Raw genomic sequence first — 22,700 nt, forward strand, 5'->3', positions numbered from 1 at the left:
GGGTAGTGAGTTTCACAGGGTCACCAATCTCTGGGTAAAGAGATTCACATCATCTCATTTCTAAATCTGTATCCTCACACTGTGACCGCTGGTTCTGGACTCCCCCGCAATCAGGACCATCCTTCCTGCATCCACCCTGTTTGGTCCTGTTAGAATATTATGGGTTTCTATGAGATGTTCAGAATTCTTGTGAATATAATCTGAACAATACAACCTGTCCTTATATGTCAGTCCCAACATCCTGGAATCTGTCTGGTAAACTTTCACTTCACTCCCTTGATAGCAAGAGCAACTTTCCTCAGATAAGGAATCTCGATCCTTATTCAATTCTCTCAGATCACCAGAGGTTAATTGTCCTTACACAGACCCAATGTGAACATCATATTCTTAATGCCCTTGCACAGATCCATGTGAACACTATATTTTGAATATTCTGACAACAAATTCAAAATGGAAGGATTGAAATCAATTCCATTGTTTTGAATTTGATCCCCTATGTGTCTCCATAAAGGTATCAGGTATGATTTTATTACATTCCAAAATGCTCAAGAGGTTGAGCACCATAACCTGGATTTCCAAATGTTGGAACTTTACATGAGGCTTGAATTTACAAAGGCAATGCTGAGAAAAGGTAAATGTGGAGGAATGCAATACTTTCTTATTTTGGAAATCCAAATGGCTCCGAATTATGGTATATTAAAGTGAAAGACCTTCTATTTTGCCATGACATTGAGTCACAACTCAGAATAGGAGCCAAAAACAGAAATTGCTGGAAAGCTCAGCAGGTCTTGACAGCAAATGTGCAGAGAAATCAGAGTTAATGTTTCGTGTCCAGTGACCCTTACTTGGAATTGCTGGAAAAGCTCAGCAGGTCTGGCAGCAAATGTGCAGAGAAAACAGAGTAAATATTTTGGGTCCAGTGACCCCTGCTCAGAATTGCTGGAAAAGCTCAGCAGATCAGGGCGCATCTGTGCCGAGAAACTAGAGTTAATGTTTTGGGTCCAGTCACCCTTCCTCAGAATTGCTCATTCCTGCTGAGCTTTTCTGAGCAATTCTGAGGAAGGGTCACTGGACCCGAAACATTAACTCTGATTTCTCAGCACAGATGCTGCCAGACTTGCTGAACTTTTCCAGCAATTTCTATTTTTGTCTCTGATTGACAGCATCCTCGGTTCTGTCAGTTTTTATTCAGAACTCTCGCTGATTGCACGATGGTAACATATTCATTTCCCATGCTGGCTATCTTTACTGCCCTGAGTGAAACAGTCAACCAAGTCCCAACTAAGAGATTTTTTAATATATTAGAGTGAGAAAAGGAAGAGTGGACCAAAGCTTATCAATTAGCATGTGAACAAATTGTTGATCTAACCTGCCCATGGCAGTATCCAAATGCTTTTGCCTCAACTACGAAGCAAATATTTATCAGTATCGAGAAATCATAAACCTTTAAATGTATGAAATTTAATTTTAAATTCAGGTCCATGTTCTCACATTCTGACTTTACTTTGAAGTAACATTCTGGGTTCACTGTACCTGTCCCAGTATAATATTCTGTGAAATGCTGTTTCTGCCTTTTCTTGACTGCCTACTTTCGAGCCCTGTAGAAATGAATTCTCTTGTGGCGTGAGTCATACACATAACAAAATAGGTTAAGACAATCCAGATTAATTTGATGTGAGGCAATGCATCAATGTGCATTGGACTCAAACCAGGCTTTTGAAGCAAATGCTATGCTGAAACACCCACCCTTGTTTCAAAATGAGTTATAAATATTACAGTAGTGAACCATGGGATAGCAAAAATCACTCTGCATTCACTTTGGGGAATTCTTTAATGACCAATTTTGAAATAATTAAAAATCTCACTTAAGAAATGTCCAATTACTCATTAAAACATAAATCAATGCTCGTTATAATTTATTCCAGAATCTTCCATGTCAGAAGCTCAATTTCGCAACGGGCCCAAAGTATCCCTAAAGTGATTACCATTGAAGATATTTGTGCATTTAATACACAATCTGTTTTTTTTTATATATAAACCGAAAGAATTGTGGATGCTGTGAATCAGAAGCAAAAACAGAAGTTGCCGAAAGAACTCAGCAGGTCTGGCAGCATCTATGAAGCGAAGACACAGTTAACATTTCTGTGACTTCTCAGGAAAGGTCATCGGACCTGAAATGTTAACTCTGATTTCTCTTCATGGATGCTGTCAGACCTGCTGAGCATTGCCAACAACTTTTGTTTCTGTTTTTTTTTGTTCTTGCAATATCAGTACAACTGGAAAATGGAGTGAATAAAGAGTTCAGTTTCAACATGATGCAATTACAGCTTTGATACATTTTGTGACAAAAAAAAAATGACCTTTTTACCTGTTGAGTTATGTTTTGAGTGATTCGTGTCTTTAAAGTGGGTGATTCCAGTTCTTCTAAATAACCACTGTCTCATGTTTTACGTCCCATGGCATCACTGAACACTTGTGAACCAAAGGTAGCAAGAACAGCAGAAGAAAGAATGAGGGAAATGGCAGGAGGTGGGCAATGGAAGGAATGATAGGCAAAGGTGAATGAAAAAAATGGGCATAGCAAAAGGAGGAAATGAAAGGAGAAGAATGTGAAAAAGTTCAAGGAATGAAGACCAGGACAGTAAAAAGTGGAGTGGCAGAGAGCAATGAAAATAGAGGGCAGGAAAAAGTGGGGAACAGGAAGAAAACAATGAATGGAAGACAGAAAGAGGGATAGACAAGAAAGGAAAGAGAGGGGGTGCAGAACAAATAAAACTTTTAAAAAAGTAAAGCGGGGGTTGATAAAGTCAAAGAAAGGCAAAAGCGGGTAGGACAGACTGACAGGGTAGGCACTGGTATTCTTACAGAACAGAACCAGATAACATAAAAAAAAGACATTGCTCGCTAATGTACTTCAGGGAAGGAAAGCTGCCATCCTTACCTGGTCGGGCCTACATATGACTTCAGACCCACAGCAATGCGGTTGACTCTCAACTGCCCTCATGAAATGGCCTTGCAAGCCACTCAGTTGTGCCAAAGACCAGAAGGGGGAAAAAAGAGAATGAAACTGGACGGACTGTCTGGCAAATGTGCAGCCCTGTCAATGCAGCAAAAGCCTCCGTACCAACATCTGGGGGCTAGTGCCAAAACTGGGAGAGCTGTCTCACAGACTAGTCAAACAATAGCCTGACAGAACCATACGTTACAGACAATGTCCTCAACACCATCATCACCATCCCTGGATATGTCCTGCCCCACCAGCAGGAAAGACCCAGCAGAGGTGGCAGCACAGTGGTAGACAGTCGGGAGGGAGTTGTGCCAGGGGTCTTCAACCTTGAGTTCAGACTCCATGAAAACCCCCTGCTGATTACAACCTAACACCCTCTTCTTGGTCAAAGAATCAGTGCTCCTCCATGTTGAGCAACACTTGGTTGCAAAACAAGCAAACAGAAGGTGAAAAAATTTCCTTAATTTCGTAAGTAGTTTAGGGTGGGGATTGCATTGCTTGGAAGCTCACTTGAGCCAAGTTCAACTGAAGCACTCAAGAGGGCATGTGATGAATATTAAGTCAGAAATAGTGTGCAAGGGGATGGGGTAAAAGCGGGAGATTACAAGTTGGTAATGAGACTCATTGGAAGAGCCAATGTAGGCCCAATGAGCTAAATGGCCACCTTTTACACAGTGCACACCTCTTGTCATTCTATGAAGAGAGACCAAACATCATTCCTGGACATTTAATGGCTACCCAATATCAACATCCCGGTGGTTCCCACTGACCAGAAACTGAACTGGACTAGCCATATAAATACAGGCTAGGAATGCTCCAGCAATTAACTCATCTCCTGACTCCATAAAACCTGTCCACCATCTACAAGGCACAGACTAGGTGGTGGTCAAGGTGGCAGCTCACCACCACTAAGGGTAACGAGGAATGGGCAATCAATTCTGGCCCAGCGTGTGGGCCCCACATCCTTTAATTGAATAAAACAAATTTAAAATAGTTGACAGGAGTGACAGATCAGAAGAAGATAAGCAAAGACAAGATTCCATTACAAAGAAACATACTTTTCCATCTCATTTTTATTCACTGAGTCGAGACTGTCAAGCTATTTACAGCATCAAACAATTAATCTCAACAACAACCTACCAGTAGATATATTCAACAAATCATGGGTGTGACCTATCACCGGTTTCAGTCTCAAACCTTCCCTCTACATAGATACATCTCAATAACAGAGACCAAGGGTTTTTCATGTAGTAAAATGGAAATGGAAATCTTCACATCACCTTTTTGGTGAGCTATGTTACAGAGTTATTAGTTTGGGCCCTTCTCCATTTTGAGTATTTTATGCACAAGGTGAATCTTAACCCTCATCCCATCACTTGCCGTTTCAAGGGTTCAACACCAATTAAATATTTCCCCATCAATCAACTTCCCATTCTAATGAATGGGCAATGCTCGAACTGCAATTGGTCTTCTCCATCCAGATGCTGACACAACAGTCTGCACCCAAATATTTGCAGGTAATTGTACCACATTCCAGATTTTTTACAAACATCTGTTGATAAGTGTTTTATTTTGTTTTTCTTTCATTCTTTTGTACGTCATAGCCTGTTGTTTTAATCATGTGAGCATGCTTCTTTGAGCCATCCCTATCGCGCGTGTGTGTGTGTGTGTGTGTCTGTCTGGGATGGTGTTTTGGAGAGTTGGTGCACACTCAGTTAGCCGAATGGTCTCTATCTGCATTGTAGGAATTCTATGATCCGCAAGATACACTGCACAAATTTGCCAAAGTTCTACAGACAGCACCTTCCAAACCCATGACCACTTCCATCAAGAAGGACAAGAGAAGTAGATACATGGGAACACCACCATCTTCAAGTTCCCTTCCGAGCCACTCACCAGCTTGACCTGGAAATGTATCACCATTCCTCCAGTGTCATCGGGGCAAAATTCTGGAATTCCCTCCTGAACCGAGAGAATGGGGACTGCAACAGTTCAGGAAGGCAGCTCACCACCACGTCTTCAAGGGCAATAAGGGGACAGGCAATAAATACAGGGCCAGGCAGTGACATCCTCAGTTGATGACTGGATACATAGATAAGGAAATAACTATCTTTCAACCAGTGAGGGGCCTCTCTGAAAGCTGAATGTTCACTATAGCTCCTCCATTAAAACTCAAATGCTTCTTTCGTCCCTGATTTTCTTTTAAAAAAAAACAAATTCAATTCTTTTTTCCAAATGTCAAAACCATATGCAACAGCTGTACTCCTTTTGTTGATGAATCTCATTTTCAATGACATGTCTGAAAGAACTGCAATCTAGCAGAGTCTGTTACAGCACTGAAACTCCGAGGTCACTGCATTATTAAGTACTAGTGCAGTTTTATTTTTAAAATCTGAGGCAAAATGGTTGTGTGTGGATTGACAAAACAAGACTTGGTCAAATCAACATGTTGATTCATTTCTGCTGGCTGCCTGTCCCTTGGCAAAGAGATCCAGCACTCACTGGAAGAATTACTGAGCATTGTGTGCAAGAGAACAACACAGGACCAGAGGAATTTCACTGCTTTGCAAAAGGAAATAACAAGCATTATTAAACTGCAAGTGTTACTAAAACTGCAAATAGATGCAGCAATAGTCCTCTCCGTGATGAGGATGTTTTCCTTTGATATGCATTAAAATCTTTCTTGCCATTTTTGAAACAGTGACAATGCATGGTCCCACAGCTCACAAGATAGGCACAAGATTCCTGATGAAGGGCTCTGGCCCGAAACATCCATTTTCCTGCTCCTTGGACACTGCTTGACCTGCTGTGCTTTTCCAGCAACACACTCTCATCACTGTCCCACAAGATAAACAGCCAAGTTTTGCTGAGGCATCCTATTCACAATGTAATGACTTGCAAAATTTAATCAAAATGTTTGGTGCTCCCTGTTTTTTTTTGGTTCATTGTAAGCTGGTACTTAATCAGATCTTAATTCTCTCACTCCATGACTCATTTTTAATGGCTCAGGAAGACATAGGTAAGCAGCCAGGTTATTGAACTGTGGGAGCATTGTCCTCAGAAAGCATCTAAATATATGCGGCAAGAAGCAGGAGACAGAGGATAGAAACAGGAATCCTGCTACCTCTCAGCCTTAATGCTCATCCCTCCAGTTTCCTGCTTTTCAATGATACTGAGGTGATTCCTCAATTCAAGTCAATTCAAAATTAACAAAAGCAACAATCAAATCTGGAAGCTTTTTGGTTTGTGTACCATGCCATGACAGCGCAGGTAAGCAGTGAGTCACAACAAGGGTTTAAATACATCAGTAAATTAATTCCTGTTTGTCTAGGCTGTTCACTAGTAGGTGTGTGCCTGCATGCACGGAGAAATACATTGGCCAATAATCACAGGAAGAGACAAAACATCTGCTGTATACTAAATATACAGGAAAAACAAATGTTTATCAACTCCCACATTTGGAAAAAGTTCAGCAATCCCATCAAGGCTACACATAATCAGAGGAATAATCGACTATGTTAGCAGATACACAAAGATCTGATTCCTCAGTCAACAAAATCAGTTTTAATCAACATCAGACAATATTGTAATGCTAGCTATCGGCAAACAATGTCACAGTGAAGCAGAGCACCTCTTGATGCATTATAGATGAAGTGTCTCAAGGAGCATTCAGTTACAGTACAGAGCCTGCAGTTCCTTCAATCTGAGTACGCCAGGAAGAAGCATTGGCACTGAACAAACTTTGAAGCACTGTTGAGTAATTTTCTGTCAATTTTTTTAGTTTAAAATCACGATTCTGATTTTTGAAGTTAATCACCTCGAACAAATTCAAGCTTCTCACAATATTCCGTGGCTGCTCTCCACTGCCCAGGAAACACTCGTACAATTCACATGAGACTAACAGCAGTTGGTAAGTCCATTCCATATCACGAGAAGACCCATGGATCTGACGCCTGGACCATTTTCACCTTCACTCCTTATTTGAGTCTATCAGCACTGCTTCCCACCTGATCCAGCAGGGATAACGTGAGGATCACAAACTGGGCTGGCTCTTTCTCTCGATCTCTGTTTAGTTAAGGTCAGTTATGGCCTAATTTTACCTTTGAACTCGAACTGCACATGTGATTCTCATTTAAATATGGCTCTGTTGTTTAAACATTATTCCCCCCCACACCCAGCATTGCTACTTAGGGCCTGTTCCCGCATGTCAAATTGGGATTTGTTAGTTTATGTTGGGCTTTCTGCATCTCGGCATTGAGATACACTAATCCAGCACGCTTTGGATCCTCCAAAATGCAGTTCTGATATTCTCATTTTCAAGTATTACTGTTCTTTCAAAAAAAAATGTTTCTCCCCTCTGGTTGATGTATGGGAAGCATCAGCATGGAGACACCAGCACCTTCACACTGCAGTCCAGTGGAATGCAATGTGGAATTGAAGCATTAAGGGTGTTCTTTCATGGTGCTGGAGCTCTCTGCTTATCAGCACTGTGGGTGCGCCAACACACTGACTGCAGCGGCTCACCACTGCCTCCTTCAGGACATTTATCAATGGACAATAAATGCTGGCCCTGCCCAGTGTTTCTGGACTGAATTCAAATATGCCTAAACTCAGGTGGGTCAGCAATTAAGCCATTTTTGATCCAGATTAGTAAATAAGTTGACAAAATCTGATTTTCTTTACATCTAACTCGTGATGAAGCTAACTCTGAGTGCATTATTTCTGGAAGATAGAGTCAGAATCAATTTGGAGTGTACTGAGAGCTGACATGTTTGAGGCTAAACAAATCAAGTGTCCATCATGGGAGAAATTGTTGGCAGAGTACATTTTGAGGAAGAACAGTCCACATTACATCTAATACTTAAAGAATTATGAAGCATATTTAAATTCAAAGGCCACTTTGTCATTTCTAGTAAGGATACTTTTGGAATAAACATTGCAGTGTCCACTTCATCCCGATGCACTTACTAATGACTGATAACTGAACATTTCCTGACAAGTCAAATGTAGTTCAGAAATTCCTCAAGAATACATTTTTAAAACAGGCCAAGTTCATGTGACAACTCCCACCCCCTCTATCCTTGTCTGCTCGGATTGATGGCGAAACATACAATCTGTTCATCTCCTAATTCAAACTCGCTGTTCAAATTCAGACCATACTCACCCGTCTCAATCTTGGACGTTTCTGTGCGATCGGTGATGGTGACTCTTTCCAAACTGATCAGATAGTCCACAATTTTCACCCCGATGATGGGCTCAGTGTGGCGCCATTCCAAAACCACCAATGAGCTGCTGGGCTCATGTGCCGGTGACAATCGCAAACTAGAGAAAGAATATTAAAAAGAAAATCCAGTATTAATCAGGGACTACAAAAAATGTCAACTAATAACTGGAGAATATCACATGCAATGGAGAGTATTGCATACTCAACTGCTCCAGTGTAGACTTAGCGATATTGTAATGACAGCTTACAATTCTGGATAAAATCTTCATGGACAATGACCACATTGAGCCTAAGAGACAACAGCAAAATAATCTGTTTTTTAAAGAGAATATTAAAGTAAGGGGTTGGTTGGTGTGCTGCAGAGGAATCATAGAATCCGTATGCAGAGGACCCTCAATTATCCGGCATTCAATTATGCAAATACTGGATTATCCGGCAAGATCACTAGATCCCGATACTTGTCTAAACTATGTTATCCGGCATTTGATTATCTGGAATCCGATTAACTGAATGAGTGTGCCCATGTGTGTCCTACGGATAATTGAGGTTCCTCTGTCATGCGGTAGCAGGCCATTCAGCCCATCAAGTCCACATCAACCCTCTGAGGAGCATCCCACTCAGACCCAACACCCTACCCTTTCCCTGTAACCCTGCATTTCTCATGGAAGTCCACCTAGCCTACATATCTCTGGATACTATTGGCAATTAAGAATGGGTGATCCACCTAACCTGCATAACTTTGGACTGTGGGAGGAAACCAGAGCACCTGGAGGATACCCACACAGAGACAGGGAGAATGTGCAAACTCCACTCAGACAGTCACCTCAAGGCAGAAATGAACCTGGGTCCTGGGTGCCAAGGGGCAGCAATGCTAACCACTGAGCCACTGTGTTGCCCCATGGATGGTTTGAAGAATTTCATATGTTTAAGGTACTGAGCGCCAGACTCTAGAGATTTGGGGGGGAAAGATGTTCAACTTAGAAGTCAGGATAAAATCCACGTCCTGATCCCATTCTGGGATGCTGGTATCAGCCATCATCCACTTTACAAAACTGAAGAAAATGAATGGCCATAGCAGCTAGACCACCATTGTGAAGGAGAGGCTGAGTCTTGGGACTTGATGAACAACTTCCATCCCTATATCCCAATTGTGTTCTCAATGCAGCTTGGCGTTGCTTCGTGACTGACCTTTGAATTGAATTAACAAGGTACATGCTGATTGTGGGTGGGTAGCAAATCCATGCCCAACTATGCCAGGGAACTGGCATGCCTGCTCATCTCCATTCCCACTTCCAGATCAGCACCAGAGCATTGAACTGATGTCTGAAGTTGGAGTGAAGAGAGAGAGGGCAATTGGGGTGAAGGGAGTGAGGACACAATTGAAGGAATGGTGCAGCTGGAATGGGCAGGACCTTGAAAGGAATTAGCTGGAAAGACAAGAATGTTAAATTTGAGACATTACACGACTGCAGATCAATACCGCAGGTAGCAAAAAGACACAGTCAGATACTGTGTGTTAGAAGAAGCTTGGACCCAAGTCTGCAGATTACGTTCTTAAGCAACAACTTGCAGTTGCTGAGGAGGACAACTTTAGGAGACATGCTTGAGAAATTCCAAAAGTAATGGTGAAGGGATGAGGAGGGAGACTTTTACTGGAATGTAATCCGATAGCAATGAGTGCAACCAAGCCAGCGTGCTCTGTGGAGCTGGACAATGGAGCAGAGATACAATGCAATTGGCTGTGTCACAAGCCACCTGAGGATGGAAAATAAGTGCACACGATATTCCAAAAGTGGCCGAACCAATGTCCAGTACAGCCGCGTCATAACCTCCCAATACCTGTACTCTGACCAATAAAGGAAAGCATACCAAAAGCCTTCTTCACTATCCTATCTACCTGGGATTCCACTTTCGAGGAACTATGAACCTGCAATCTAAGGTCTCTTTGTTCAGCAACACTCCCCAGGACCTTACCATCTAATACTCTATTCAGCCAGTTACATACACAAACACATTCCAAGGAATGTTATCTGGCCTTCGGCTGCCATCTACGGAGAAGCATCCAACACATTCTGAAGAAGCAAAACTTGATTTCAAAGAGTCTGCATTCAATAAAATCTGTAATTTGAAAATTAGGTACAGGTTTCATCTTTACCATACATAGCAATTATTAATGAGTCCAGAACAACTTAAAGAACGTATTGCTATTATTCACACTGTTGGCCTGGAATGCACACTAAAAATTGTAACATTTCCATCTCCATGTTTTGCTCCATCTATACCAACCCTGGTCACTGCTGATCTTCCCTCCCCCCACAATTTCCATTGTCTTTTCCTCATCTAATATGGAAGAATTGGTTAAATCAGCTGTGGGGAAATAAAACAGGACCAATAGTCGATCTGGGAAGACAAAAGCAATTGGGAAACGCTCACCCTTACATTGGAAATTTAAAGATAAGGATAAGTGGGACTGCAGTGAGATCAGAAAGCCGAAACAAAAAAAAGTTAGCATAAGCCAATGGATCAGCAATTGGGAATCTTCTCAGAAGACCTGGATCAAATTCAGCACGAATACACTCTCACAATGCAAACAATGGACTGCACTGAAGGATAGTTTTGCCGACTGAAACTAAATTGAAGGCGAAGTGAGAGACAGACGACAAGACGAAGACTAACACTAAAGAATATCAGGAGGTGTAAAGTCGAAGAGAGAATGGTGATAAAAGGAGGGGTCAAAAGGGTAAAAGGAAATTTGACAAGTCTGGCAGATAACATAAAAGGCAAAAGTAAGGGCTCTTACAGGCATCTTAAACGTAACAGAATAATGAGAGACTTGGGATAAAAAGAGAGGAAACTCATTGCAGCAGAATGAAGGTATTAAGTACTTTGAGTTGGTGTTTATAAATAACAATCAAAATGAGATTGCAGGTGTTCAAGATGGTGGCACTAAATAAAAAGATATGCATGACTGAGCTCAACCTGGTTCGGTCACTTAGTCCTGATATCACACACCATGCATTACTGAGGGAACAAGGTAAATAGTGAAGTTTTTATATCAGGATTTTGACACAGCTAATGTGGTAACAGGATCATCAACGTAGCATCTCCATTGTAAAAGGGAGCACAAGGTAAATCAGCTACCGACAAGCCAATTTAACAGTTTGGCCACATGCACAAAATCCAGAAATGGATGTTAGTTAACGAGTGACAGTTTAGAGATATGTGGGCATATTAAGGCAGATCGATGTTTGACAAAACAATTGTGTTTTATTGAAAAATTGACAATCTGAACATAAAAGGAATATAATGGATGTATTTAGATTTTCTGCTGGTACACAATGAGTCTCGTGAAAGGACCATTACCAGCAACACCTTGAGAGTAATGTCGAGTTGTCTGCATTGACAACAAAACACATGCAAGCGTTGCCAAAGCAAGTGTGTAGACTTCAACAGACTTTGAGCATCAGCCGATGAATAAAAGACGAGTAAGCCTTCCGATCAAGCTCCAAGTCTTTCGAGTAATACGCTTGCCCATTCTGCTCCAGCGTGCATGACTCAGATGGTCTCCCAACATCATGTCAAGCAGCTCAAATGCTTTCACTTGAGCTGCCCATGAAAGCTTCAGAGGATCAGATGAAGATAAAAAATAGCAGATACTGAAGTTGAGCTGAGCTGACATGCCAATACATCACATTGAACCAGTCAAAACTGGGTAGGGCCAGTCATGCAGCCAGAATACTTAACATTCACTTACTTCGAACAACTTGAGTTGAGGGCACGATACCACGGTGGCTAAAGGAACTACACGGACACTCTGAAGGTCACTCAGGAGTTTTGATATTGACGTCGAGTCCTGGGAAAAGTTCTATTTGGAGGAACCAAACTAAACATGGTGTGGTCACCTTTGAAAGCAAGTGCATAAAGGCAGAGAGATAAAATCCTGAGTTAGGAACTCATTCATAATTCAGGTCAAGGTGGTATCCTGGAGCTTGTCTGCTCCTGTTGGCTTTCTTCGTCTTCTTTTTTCTTTGCTCTATTTCTTAGTTACTTTTCTTTAAAGCCTGGAGAGTAGGGAGTGAAGGAGGAAGGCCTCTGGTGGCAGCCACATCAGGATGAACCAGAGACACCTCCGCCGCAGCCTGGGGTCTCCCAGCAAACGAGGAGCAGGTGCCAAGTTGACACTCCCTGTCCCAGGCTCGCAGGCTGGACCGAGGCTCCAGGTCCACAGCTAGGCTTCGGCGTCTAGAAGAGGAGAACCGGCAGTCTGATGGTGTAGCAATTCTGTCCCGGCATGGAGGCCTCTTCCATCTTTGACACCCAATGGCCAGGCAAGCGGTCCCATCCAGGAGTGGCGGTCTCAGCCCGTCATGGCGTCTTTGTTGCTGGTGGCTGTAGGCTGAGTATCCAGCGGCTCGTTGAGAGGGTCCTGTCCGAGCTGCATCTTCAGGGGATTCCATCATTCTTTTATCAGCTTTCCCGGAGTCCAGGAGCCTTTAACTGAACTGTGATGAACTCTGTCTTGACTTTACTTTTTTAAAATTCGTGTATATACATAGATATATGACTTCTGTCATCGACGTTGGCACCATGGTGGGGCACCTTATAAAATGTTTCACTGCATTTTCATGTAAAAGTACACCTGAGAATACATTTCTGTTCTGTTCTATCCTTCTTTGCAGCAGGACATTCCAGGCACATGCCACTCTTAAGAATCCCCCACAAACCCACTGGAGCTCTAACCAATGCTTCTGAATGTGAACATTGTCACCTTCACCTCAAGAGATAAACAAGGAGAAAATAATAAAAGCAAAGATAGCAGCATAGATGGATATTTAGTTGAATGGGTCTAATTAATTAATTGATTGTTTGAAGCTTGGCAAACGGTCCAAGCTTGGATTGGTGTTGGGTCATTTATTCCGTATTGCTCTCCACAATTTGGGCCGATCACTGGGAGTTTTATATTAATACAAAATACACTGATGACACAAAAAGAGAGAGTTAGAGAAACACTGTGAAGTGCTGTTGAGGTTTCCCGTAGGGCATGGATAGGATAGAATAGGCAAACGGGTGACAGGGGCAAGGTTCGAGTGGTGCTGGAAAAGCACAGCAGGTCAGGCAGCATCGAGGAGCGGGAAAATCGACATTTCGGGCAAACGCCCTTCATCAGGGTGACAGGTGCTACTTTAAACGGACAGAAATGAGTTGCATTTTGAGATGAAAACAAAGGATTAAGGGTTAACATTTTCGTGAAAACACCGAAAGGTGTATCAGAATGATTGATTCTGAGGATTGTCATCATAGATTTTGGGAAAGTAAGGATGGAGATGGACAAGAATGGTCAAATCACTGAGGATTTGACCAATAAGGTTGCAGAACAGAAAGGATGAGAAAGTGAGGATTGCAGATGCTGGAGTATCAGAGTCGAGGGTGTGGTGCTGGAAAAGCACAGCAGGTCAGGCACACCCGAGGAGCAGGAAAATCGACATTTTGAGCATAAGCTCTTCATCAGGATCATTAGGTCATAAAAATCTAATAAACTCTTTCAAGGTGAAAAGTTAGGTGGAGTACTGTGCAGAGCTTTGGGCCTTATGGAAGGGATAGTCAAGCCATAGACAGGGCAGATTGGATTCAGCTAAAATCCACAGCACAAGTGCTTTCCAGAGATGATGTCAAGATCCTTGCACTTGTACAAACTTACTCCCTCTGGGGTTGACGGGAGAACAAGGGCAAACAGTGAGACAAAAGACTGACAGATGATGGCCGCTGGTAGAATTTCAATTCAATTAATAAAATCTGGAATGGAAGGCTAGTTTTAAACCGTGGTAACCATTTAACTGCCACCTATCGCTATAAAAGCCCACTTGACTCATTAATATCCTTCAAGGAAGGTGATCTGACATCCTTACCTGGTCTGGCCTACAAGTGATTCCTGACCCTCTTCAATGTGGCTGATTCTGAAGTGGACTAGCAAGCCACTCAATCCAAGGGGACGTGAGTGAAAGGAGATCAATGGCCTTGCCAGTGACAGCAATCTACCAACATAAGAACATGGAACCAGAGCAGAAACAGACCATTCAGCCCCTCAAGTCTGCTCCAAACTTTTGGGAAGATCCCAGTTGATCTGACTGTGACCTCAACTCCACGTACCTTCCTAACCCCGGTAATCTTTCACTCCTAGGATCTACCCACCTCTGCCTTGAAAGCATATTTAAAGACTCTGCTTCGGTCATCTCTTCTGAAAAAAAGAGAGTTCCAAACACTCTGAGGAGAAAAAAGCCACATTCTTTTTAAATAGATGACCCCTTATTTATAAGCAGTGACCCCTTGATCCACATCTCACAAAAGAACCAGAAGAAGTAGCATCAAAAATAAAAACAAATATAAATCCTGCTCATGGTAGAATTACCATAACTTACTTTCAGAGTGACATCCATTAACCCCAAATACTTGGCCTTTATTACTCAATGAACAAAATAGCCTATTCATCCATGTTCTTCAAAGCGTAGACTTTCTTTGAGCGATTATCATTATTTTAACAAAGAAATATTAAGTGCTTCAAAGATTGCGCTGAACTTATATTAGTGGATTAAAATGACTTTGTGGCAATGCTTTCATTTTAATCACTGTCAGTTTGCCCCAGTCCATAAATCAGGAATCAGCCATTACGGATCTATTCCTAGCACTTTGGGTGATTAATGCAATCAAGCACTCGGCAAGTATATAAATTATTAAAACACAATGCCCCAGAGATCACTTCTGTAAAATACCATGCATTATTGAAAAGTGGTTCCTTCCCCATCCCATAGAGATAAATTAAAATCACAAATGTATGGTGTCAGGTAAATCTGACTCTTGATCTTTGGGGAACATTTGGAGTCCTCAAGTGTGCTTCCTCCCATCCAACTGCTCGAGTGACAGATGCTGCCTGTCTCAGTAATGAGGTGCATTTCAGATGATGGTCATGTTCACTCAAATCTGTTTAATTGTTAAATGCATTTACATCTCCTCTCCTCTTTTTTTAATTAGTCCCTTCAAATAATTTATTTAGAATTATTTGCAGTCCCCACAGTGTGGAAGCAGGCCTTTTGGCCCATCAGGTCCACTTCGAGCCTCTGAAGAGCATCACAGCCTCCTTGCCCCAATCCCTGCAACCCCACATTGCCTGTGGCTAATCCACCCATCCTGTACATCCCTGGACACGATGAGCAATTTAGCAATGAACCTGCACATCTCTCGACTGTGGGAGGAAACTGGAGCACCCAGAGGAAACCCCCACAGACATGGGGTGAATGTGCAGACTCCACACAGACTGTCACCCAAGGGTGGAATCAAACCTGGGACTCTGGCGCTGTGAAGCAGCAGTGCTAACCGCTGAGCCACTGTGCCACTGTGCCACGCCTCATCCCTCATAATAAAGCCCCATCCTTTGATACATCTCATCCGGCTTGTAGTAATGTATGACAGAGTTTACCGGACAGGCTATTTAATTATGGGGACCATCAGAGCCCAGCAGTACATTTTCCTTGCTCGACATCCCCAGATATAGACTTCCAGCCAAGGTCACTGGATTGTGGAAAACTGGCTGAATGTTCCCTTCCAGTTCTACAGCATGCATAACAAAGGATCACTGCCATGGATGGTGATTCGTTGCAAATAAGGCCGGGGCTCTATGTTCCAGAAAATCAAAGACTGAGTGGAGACCTGATTCAGGTTTCTAAAGATATGAAGGATTGAACAGGGTAGACATAAAGAAAAATAGATGCATACACTGGTGGGACATTCCCAGGACTATTGAGAGGGTTCTGATAGTCGCGAAAACATTCAAAGCGAATTGAGGAGATAGGGTGGGGTAATTGAGGCAGACAGTGGTGAAGAGAGATAATCACATCGGTACAAGGAAATAGAAAGATATGGTGTAGAGTAGGATGACAATCACCTGATGAAGGAGCGTCGCTCCGAAAGCTAGTGTGCTTCCAATTAAACCTGTTGGACTATAACCTGGTGTTGTGTGATGTTTAACTTTGTACACCCCAGTCCAACACCGGCATCTCCAAATCATAACTAAAGATAGTTTAGAAATAGCACTCAGTTCTCCTGCTATAACTGGTTGACCTCATGTATAATCAGGAAAATAGGACTCCAGGCCATCTGGCCCCTAGACTAACCCACTTGGATCAGCAAACCCAGCATTGACAATCACTGCTGTCCACTGATACAGGACCAGGTCCAACTATCTCTTGTGAAAGTGAATGCTTCCTCCAGGCTTATACAGGTTGATCTCTCCCCGATTCACAAGGACTTTTCTCTCTCTCTCTTCTTCCTTCCTCACATTTTCCCCGCCCCCCAACTCCAAATTCACACCAACCCAGAAATCTCAGAGCCCTTCACTCCCCAAAACGGTTTTAGAGCTATGTACCCTTGTGGCTTTCCTCCGTGTTCTGCCACAAAGAAGGCACTCTGGGACCCCTCCTTCTCCACACCGTACTCTGTGACGTTGGTATTGCTGCCTAGGTCCCTCACAGTCCAGTGTCTCTGCTCCTGCATGCTTCCAGCTTCTCCCATTACCTCATGCAGATCTTCCAGGGTGTGGGGAGACTCCTCCTCACGTTGAGATTTTCATTCCCCAGTCTCTCTCACTGGTATCCCTCACTCCACCCTATGCTCAACCACTCTGTCCCCCAGTCCCTTCACTCAATCTTCATTCACTGCTCTATTGTCTTGGTTACTTATCCTCCATTTTTAAACTTAAAAACTTCAGTTCTTGTTTGATGTCTTTATCTCAGCAACAGGTAGGTCTGGGCCCCCAGTGTCCCACAGTAAGTGTTTGCATTCGTCCACTGATCTGGGTAAATTCAGACAGCATACCTGGGGAAAGAACCTAACCAGCTTCCTTCATTGGACTTTTATCCCGTGAGGCCCTTCCTTGAATTTGTGAAGCAGCGACTGGATTTGAACAAATAGTGAACAGTTGTAAATTGAATGTATGCTTGCAATGATGCAACTCTCCCCTTTACCTTCACCTCACCCTTGGCAGCAAAATCTTTACCTCGTAAGATCCTGTCTTTGAGAATTTTATTCCTAAATTCGTCCCCTTTGCTGCTCTTTTGGGAACCTTAGTTACTGAGACATCCTGAATCCCATGTACTGATCCGTGTTGGTTTGCCATGTCAATGAAGCACCTTGGGACTTTCTTTTGCTGTTAACAGCACTATCTAATTGCAGTTTGTCGTTGCTTTCCCTCTCATCCTTCTCTTGTATTCACCATCACCCTCTCTGCCTCCTATGTTTCACACTGTTCTGTTGCACTTCTAATGATCTCTGCACTTGATTCACGCCACTCTGCTATCAATGATTCATTCTTTCGCAGTTAGGAGCGGTCAGTGCCTTCCCCTCTCTCACACTTCAGTTGATCTCCACCTCATAGCCGCAGGAGTTCCTAGAGAGGCTGGAGCTTCTGTTACCTTAAAGAACACACTGTGCATTGCTCAGAGTCTGTGCCTGTCCGCTAACTCCCCAGGACACCAGACTAGCAAGTCTTCAAACATCAGCAACCATCATTACATGAGTTTAAATCTCCAGTCCACTCATGATTTTAAACCAGCAGAACTTTAAGCAAGACTAAAAAACTATGCAGACACTACCTTAATATAAATAAATCATCAGATCTGACAGCTTGGACCAAGGCTGCAGGGGAAAAAAATGGACTAATGGAAAACATAATTTTTTTGTTTTTACAGAACACATTTGCTGCAGGAGATGAGAAATATTATGAATTATTGGGATAGCACCTCACACCACCATACAAAATATACAACTTCCTTTGTTTAAATAGTCTTCAACATACCACTCAAAACGGTCCTCCTTTAAACTAATTTTAAAAAAAAGACATTCCTAAAGTGATCTTCCAACCTGTTTAAATACAGAGCACCACAAGATGTTACACATTAGTGTTTTGTGGTTGAACTATCATGTGACATGATCAAGATCTCACCCGAAGGTCCAGTGTGAAGGATAACTTCCACACTGGATGTTATCTGAATATGTCACAAAGTCTCACGTAATAGATACTGAAGGGGTACTTACACTGGCTGAGGCAGGGGTGCACAGTTTGGTAGACCATCAACACTGAACGTTGTAGAATCACATCGACACCAGTCATCGATAACATCACCGCCTCCTGAACACCAGAGCTGGCTCAACATTGCCTCATAGATGGCCTTAAAAAAACCACAAAGATGAAACCTAATTGTAGACTCTCAGTCTCCAACTTGCCAACAGTCTCCACAATGACACTTAACATGATTGGGATGCACTGATTATAAGAAGTAAATGTGTAATCCCAATAGACAAAATGAAAGGGCCAACAGAAGCTAAAGCAGTATCAGATCAAAAGGTCATTGATCTGTACCAGGCATTCCCCATTTTGAGGGCACTGGGTAGGGAATATAGCTACTATCAGTGAAAGGAGATCATGAAATGATCAACCTCATGCTCTGTGTTGTTCCACAAAGTAATGATTGAGGGAGACAGTTCATCATCACTCTCCACGTAAAACCAACTTTGTAACACTGAGCCATCCCAAAATTTCTATCACACTTGTCTCTCCCTCCCCACAGGAATGAACCAAGTATCAATCACCCCAATTCCTGCTTTTGACCAGTTTGTAACCACATGCCTTGTTTGATATCAACTACAGTGCTGTCCTTAACCAAAAAAAAAATTCTTCAGCTCTCGCTTTGTGAAGATAACACAGAAATATCTTTCATTAACAGCCTGTAACAGGCAATCCCAGCCTGTTTTATCAGAATGAAAATGCAGACATGCCCTTTGGTTGCCTGGTCAAAATGAGCAAGTCACAAGCTCATCAGATCTGCATTTGAGGAACGGGATACTCTTCACCCTGCCCGGGGACCACTTCAGCACAGCACCCCATTTCCTGAACGAACACCACGAGGTGAAGCTCATGAGATGGGTAACCCTGGGTTATAACACAACCTTGTGGTCTTCTGCCACCGGGTTACTTTGAATAATTGGTAATGTGTGAACTTGCTCTGTGCCAAAATGACAATATTGTAGTTTCTGTCAGAGTCCGAATTGTACATAACCACAGCAATCTCTCGCATTTCCGAGCACGGGAATGACTAGCACCTCACTGTCCATGTTGTACTCCACTTTGAAGCACCATCTGCTCAAACTGATCTGTTCCTATTCCTTGGTAATCTTACCCAGGGAGTGGAGGGGAGCTTGGCGTGATCCACAAGGGCAAGGTCGTCTCCCAGGTGTCTGAGAAAAACAGAATCTGCAGCTGGCTGCTCCTCCAATCACAAGCTATTTACCTCTGACATGTGCTACAATGAGTTGCAATGAAAACAGGAGCAATTGCCAGTATTCAGCTTAGCATATCGGCAACTGGAAGGTATCTGCTGTCACCTCATTATTCAACCGTGTGTGTGTTTAGGGTGATGGCCTCTTTTTATGTAGAAGCAGTTGCCAGTCAGAAAGAACCTATCAGGAGTAAATATGGGAGATAACTAGCTTGTGACTGAAGGAACAACTCGAAAGGTCAATGCTGGAGGTGAGCAGAAAGCTGGGATTGTTGTGAGCAATTGAGTCACGTGTGAGTCTGGGTTTGTGTTTGATGGGGTTGGGTGACTGCACTGTGTTCACTGGATCAGAGGAAGAAATCGGCTGGGGGAGTGGAATCGAGTTGAATGCAGATTGATGGAAGGAAGAATTAGGACAGGTGAAGCATGCATAGAAAGGGGCAGGAAGGAAAGGAGGACAGTGCAAGTGGGGGGACAAAAGGAGCATCTTGGAGGCAGTGACAAATAAAGGAGGCTGCAAACAAATAAAGAGGAGGAGGAAGGTGGAAGGGGCAGGAGATAAAAGAGGAAGCTGCAAATTGGGAAAGAAGGGGAGATTGCAAAGGAGAAATAACACTTTTTAAGCTATCAAGAAAGGAACGCTCGATTAACTAGAAGCCAGCAAAACTTGAAATCACCTAAGTAATGAATTTGTTGAAAAGGGATGTGAAATCTGTAGCTTAAGATAGCATCGGTTTAGAAGTTATTATATTGGGAGCAATGTTGTAGATGCTGCTGTAGCGAATACTGTGAGAATTGCCTTTTTTAAACCTGGCATTGAGACCTCAGGTGCAACAATAGCCTGGCTAAAATGTTCCAGCTCCATGCAAATACATTGAGAAGGATACAAAGAACCTCGATTGTTCGGCATTTGATGATCCAAATTTCAGATTATCTAAACAAGATTGCAAGGTCTTGATGCTGGGCCAAACTATGTTATCTGGCATTCGATTAACCAAACAAAATACTCCCCGCCCGTGTCCTTCGGATAATCGAGGTTTCTCTGTATTTGCTGCAATCTCATATTAGTGTGTTAGGGTGGTGGCATTTTTGTGTAAAAATGTTTGAGAGTTATTTTGGAAACAAACTTTTGTTGTCAAGGTCAGCTTGTTTTCTTAGGCCAACATAATTTTTTGATTTGATTTATTATTGTTATATGTACCATGATACAGTGAAAAGTATTGCATTGCGTGCTAACCAAACTAGTCATACCTTACATAAGTACATCAGGGTAATAGAACAGAATGCAGATTGTGGTGTTACCATTACAGAGATGGTGCAGAGACAGATCAACCCTAATATGAGAGATATCTGTTCATAAGTTGATAACAGCAGGGAAGGAGCTAGTCTTGAATCTGTTGTTAGTCTACTGTGCTAAGAATTTAATATTCTCAATGTGTATTGCAGTTTTAATGGACAGTTGATAATTATTGAGACTATTTAGTAAACCTTCTTGTTCTGCATCTGTGCGAGATAAAATACACAACTTGGTTAGTGAAATGCAAAAGGGATTATGACGACAATCACCTAAATGCTGCACTATTGTATTATATGGGACCTAGAGGGAATAAGGAAGATGCTTGACAGAGGCGAATGAGAATTAAAAATAAGAAGGTTGCGAGGATTGAGTACTTGAGGCCAAGAAACAGGAGAAATATCAGGGCCCATGACTTCTCCCCAAGAGCTCTACTCTTGACTTTCTGGGTTCCATTTTGGACCTGTGTAACATTTTTCATTGGTACTAACGTTTAACCATAATCTTAAGAATAATAGGCTATTGTGATTTTTAATCTTACCCAGTTTTCATTTCATAAGTGGTGTCAACTGCTTGGATCCCACACCTTATCCCAATACTTACAGCACAGTGTATGCTTCCTCAGGGCTAGGATGGCTTACAGGTAAGGAAGGCATGATGCCATGGTAATGTTTCTTATATCCCAACCTTTCCCACCCAATTATAATTTGACACGTGTAGGTGGACCACTCACTCTTGGGTAAACGAAGCCCTGAACTGACCATTTAAGGGTCTCTTCATGTCTGTCACAATTTCTCAAGTGGGGAGGAGGAAGCCATGTTTGCAGTCCACAGTGTGTCAGCGCTGCAGGTGGCAACGGGGAGGAATGTCCTTTCACAGGCTCCCTTGGTTCTTCAGAGGAAACACCCAGATGAGATCTGCTCCCGTTCCCTCAACCTCCACTTCCCTTGATGTGCATCTTGGTCTGCATTCTGCTCACTGGCCATCTTCTGCTCTGGCCCTACCGATTCGCACCCTTCAACCCTCCACCCCCGCCAATACCAACTTATTGTGACATGGCATCAGTGGCACCATTCAATGGTGACTGGATGCAATATCAGCAGTGGTCACTGGTCTTGGCAGTGCTGATGGGACCAGAGAAATGCTGGCCATCTGATTCATGGCGTGAGTATTGGATGCAGGTCTGTTCCTGTGCCAAGTGACTCACTTTGGAATGTTAACCTTGCAAGGCAGTATGCTGGGCAATCGCTGGAAGGGGTGGCAGGGAGATGAGCTTCACGTTGACTTTCTCACCTGGATTTAGTGGGAAGCCCGTTGTACTGGAAATTCCTGCCAATCTTATAAATGGCTGACAGGAAAAAGCGGGAGCATCCCTACCACTGAGCTTGGAGGCCTGGTAATAAGACCCACCTGCTCAGAGGCATGTCATAACATCATGAACATATCGATAGAAAGTATCTGTAAAAGACTCACACCTTCTAAACAGTCAAGTCTGATCCTCACAATGTGTGCTTCCCTTTTACCTACTGCAGTACCCATTCTGAGAGTGGAGTTCCAAGCTGGTCCACTTACTTTCTGCGTCTCGTTGTCACTCAGCAGTTCATACAAGGGAGCAGCCTTGGTGACTTCCAGTAAGACAGGCTCTTCTTGCCTGTTCTGGCCTCCTGTTCGGTGGCATAGGTGGCAGGATGAAGGGCAACCTCCCCTGTTTTCACAGTACATCCTCACCCCTGATGACATCAGCTCATCGCCGGAATCAAGAAGGCTGCTAACATACGCGGGAAAGGTTAAAGACTTCGGATCCTTCTCACGTTCCTCTGATTCATCAGATGGTGAATTGCCTGCATGAAA

The 22,700-nt window shown here is 42.9% G+C and overlaps 1 protein-coding gene across 3 annotated transcripts in view; it reads right to left on the minus strand.

Annotated features, from left to right (window-relative positions):
• Positions 1-22,700, minus strand: part of astn1 (astrotactin 1) — a 2,190,072-nt gene that overhangs the window by 121,012 nt on the left and 2,046,360 nt on the right. For all 3 annotated transcript variants that reach the window (XM_043700015.1, XM_043700017.1, XM_043700018.1), the window contains 3 exons: positions 22,422-22,690; positions 18,315-18,448; positions 8,172-8,329 (listed from right to left, as the gene is read on the minus strand). In XM_043700015.1, coding sequence (XP_043555950.1) covers positions 8,172-8,329; positions 18,315-18,448; positions 22,422-22,690 — 561 coding nt within the window. The remainder of the gene's footprint in view (positions 1-8,171; positions 8,330-18,314; positions 18,449-22,421; positions 22,691-22,700) is intronic.

This window comes from Chiloscyllium plagiosum, chromosome 11, assembly GCF_004010195.1.
Source record: "Chiloscyllium plagiosum isolate BGI_BamShark_2017 chromosome 11, ASM401019v2, whole genome shotgun sequence".
Classification (NCBI taxonomy): Eukaryota; Metazoa; Chordata; class Chondrichthyes; order Orectolobiformes; family Hemiscylliidae; genus Chiloscyllium; species Chiloscyllium plagiosum.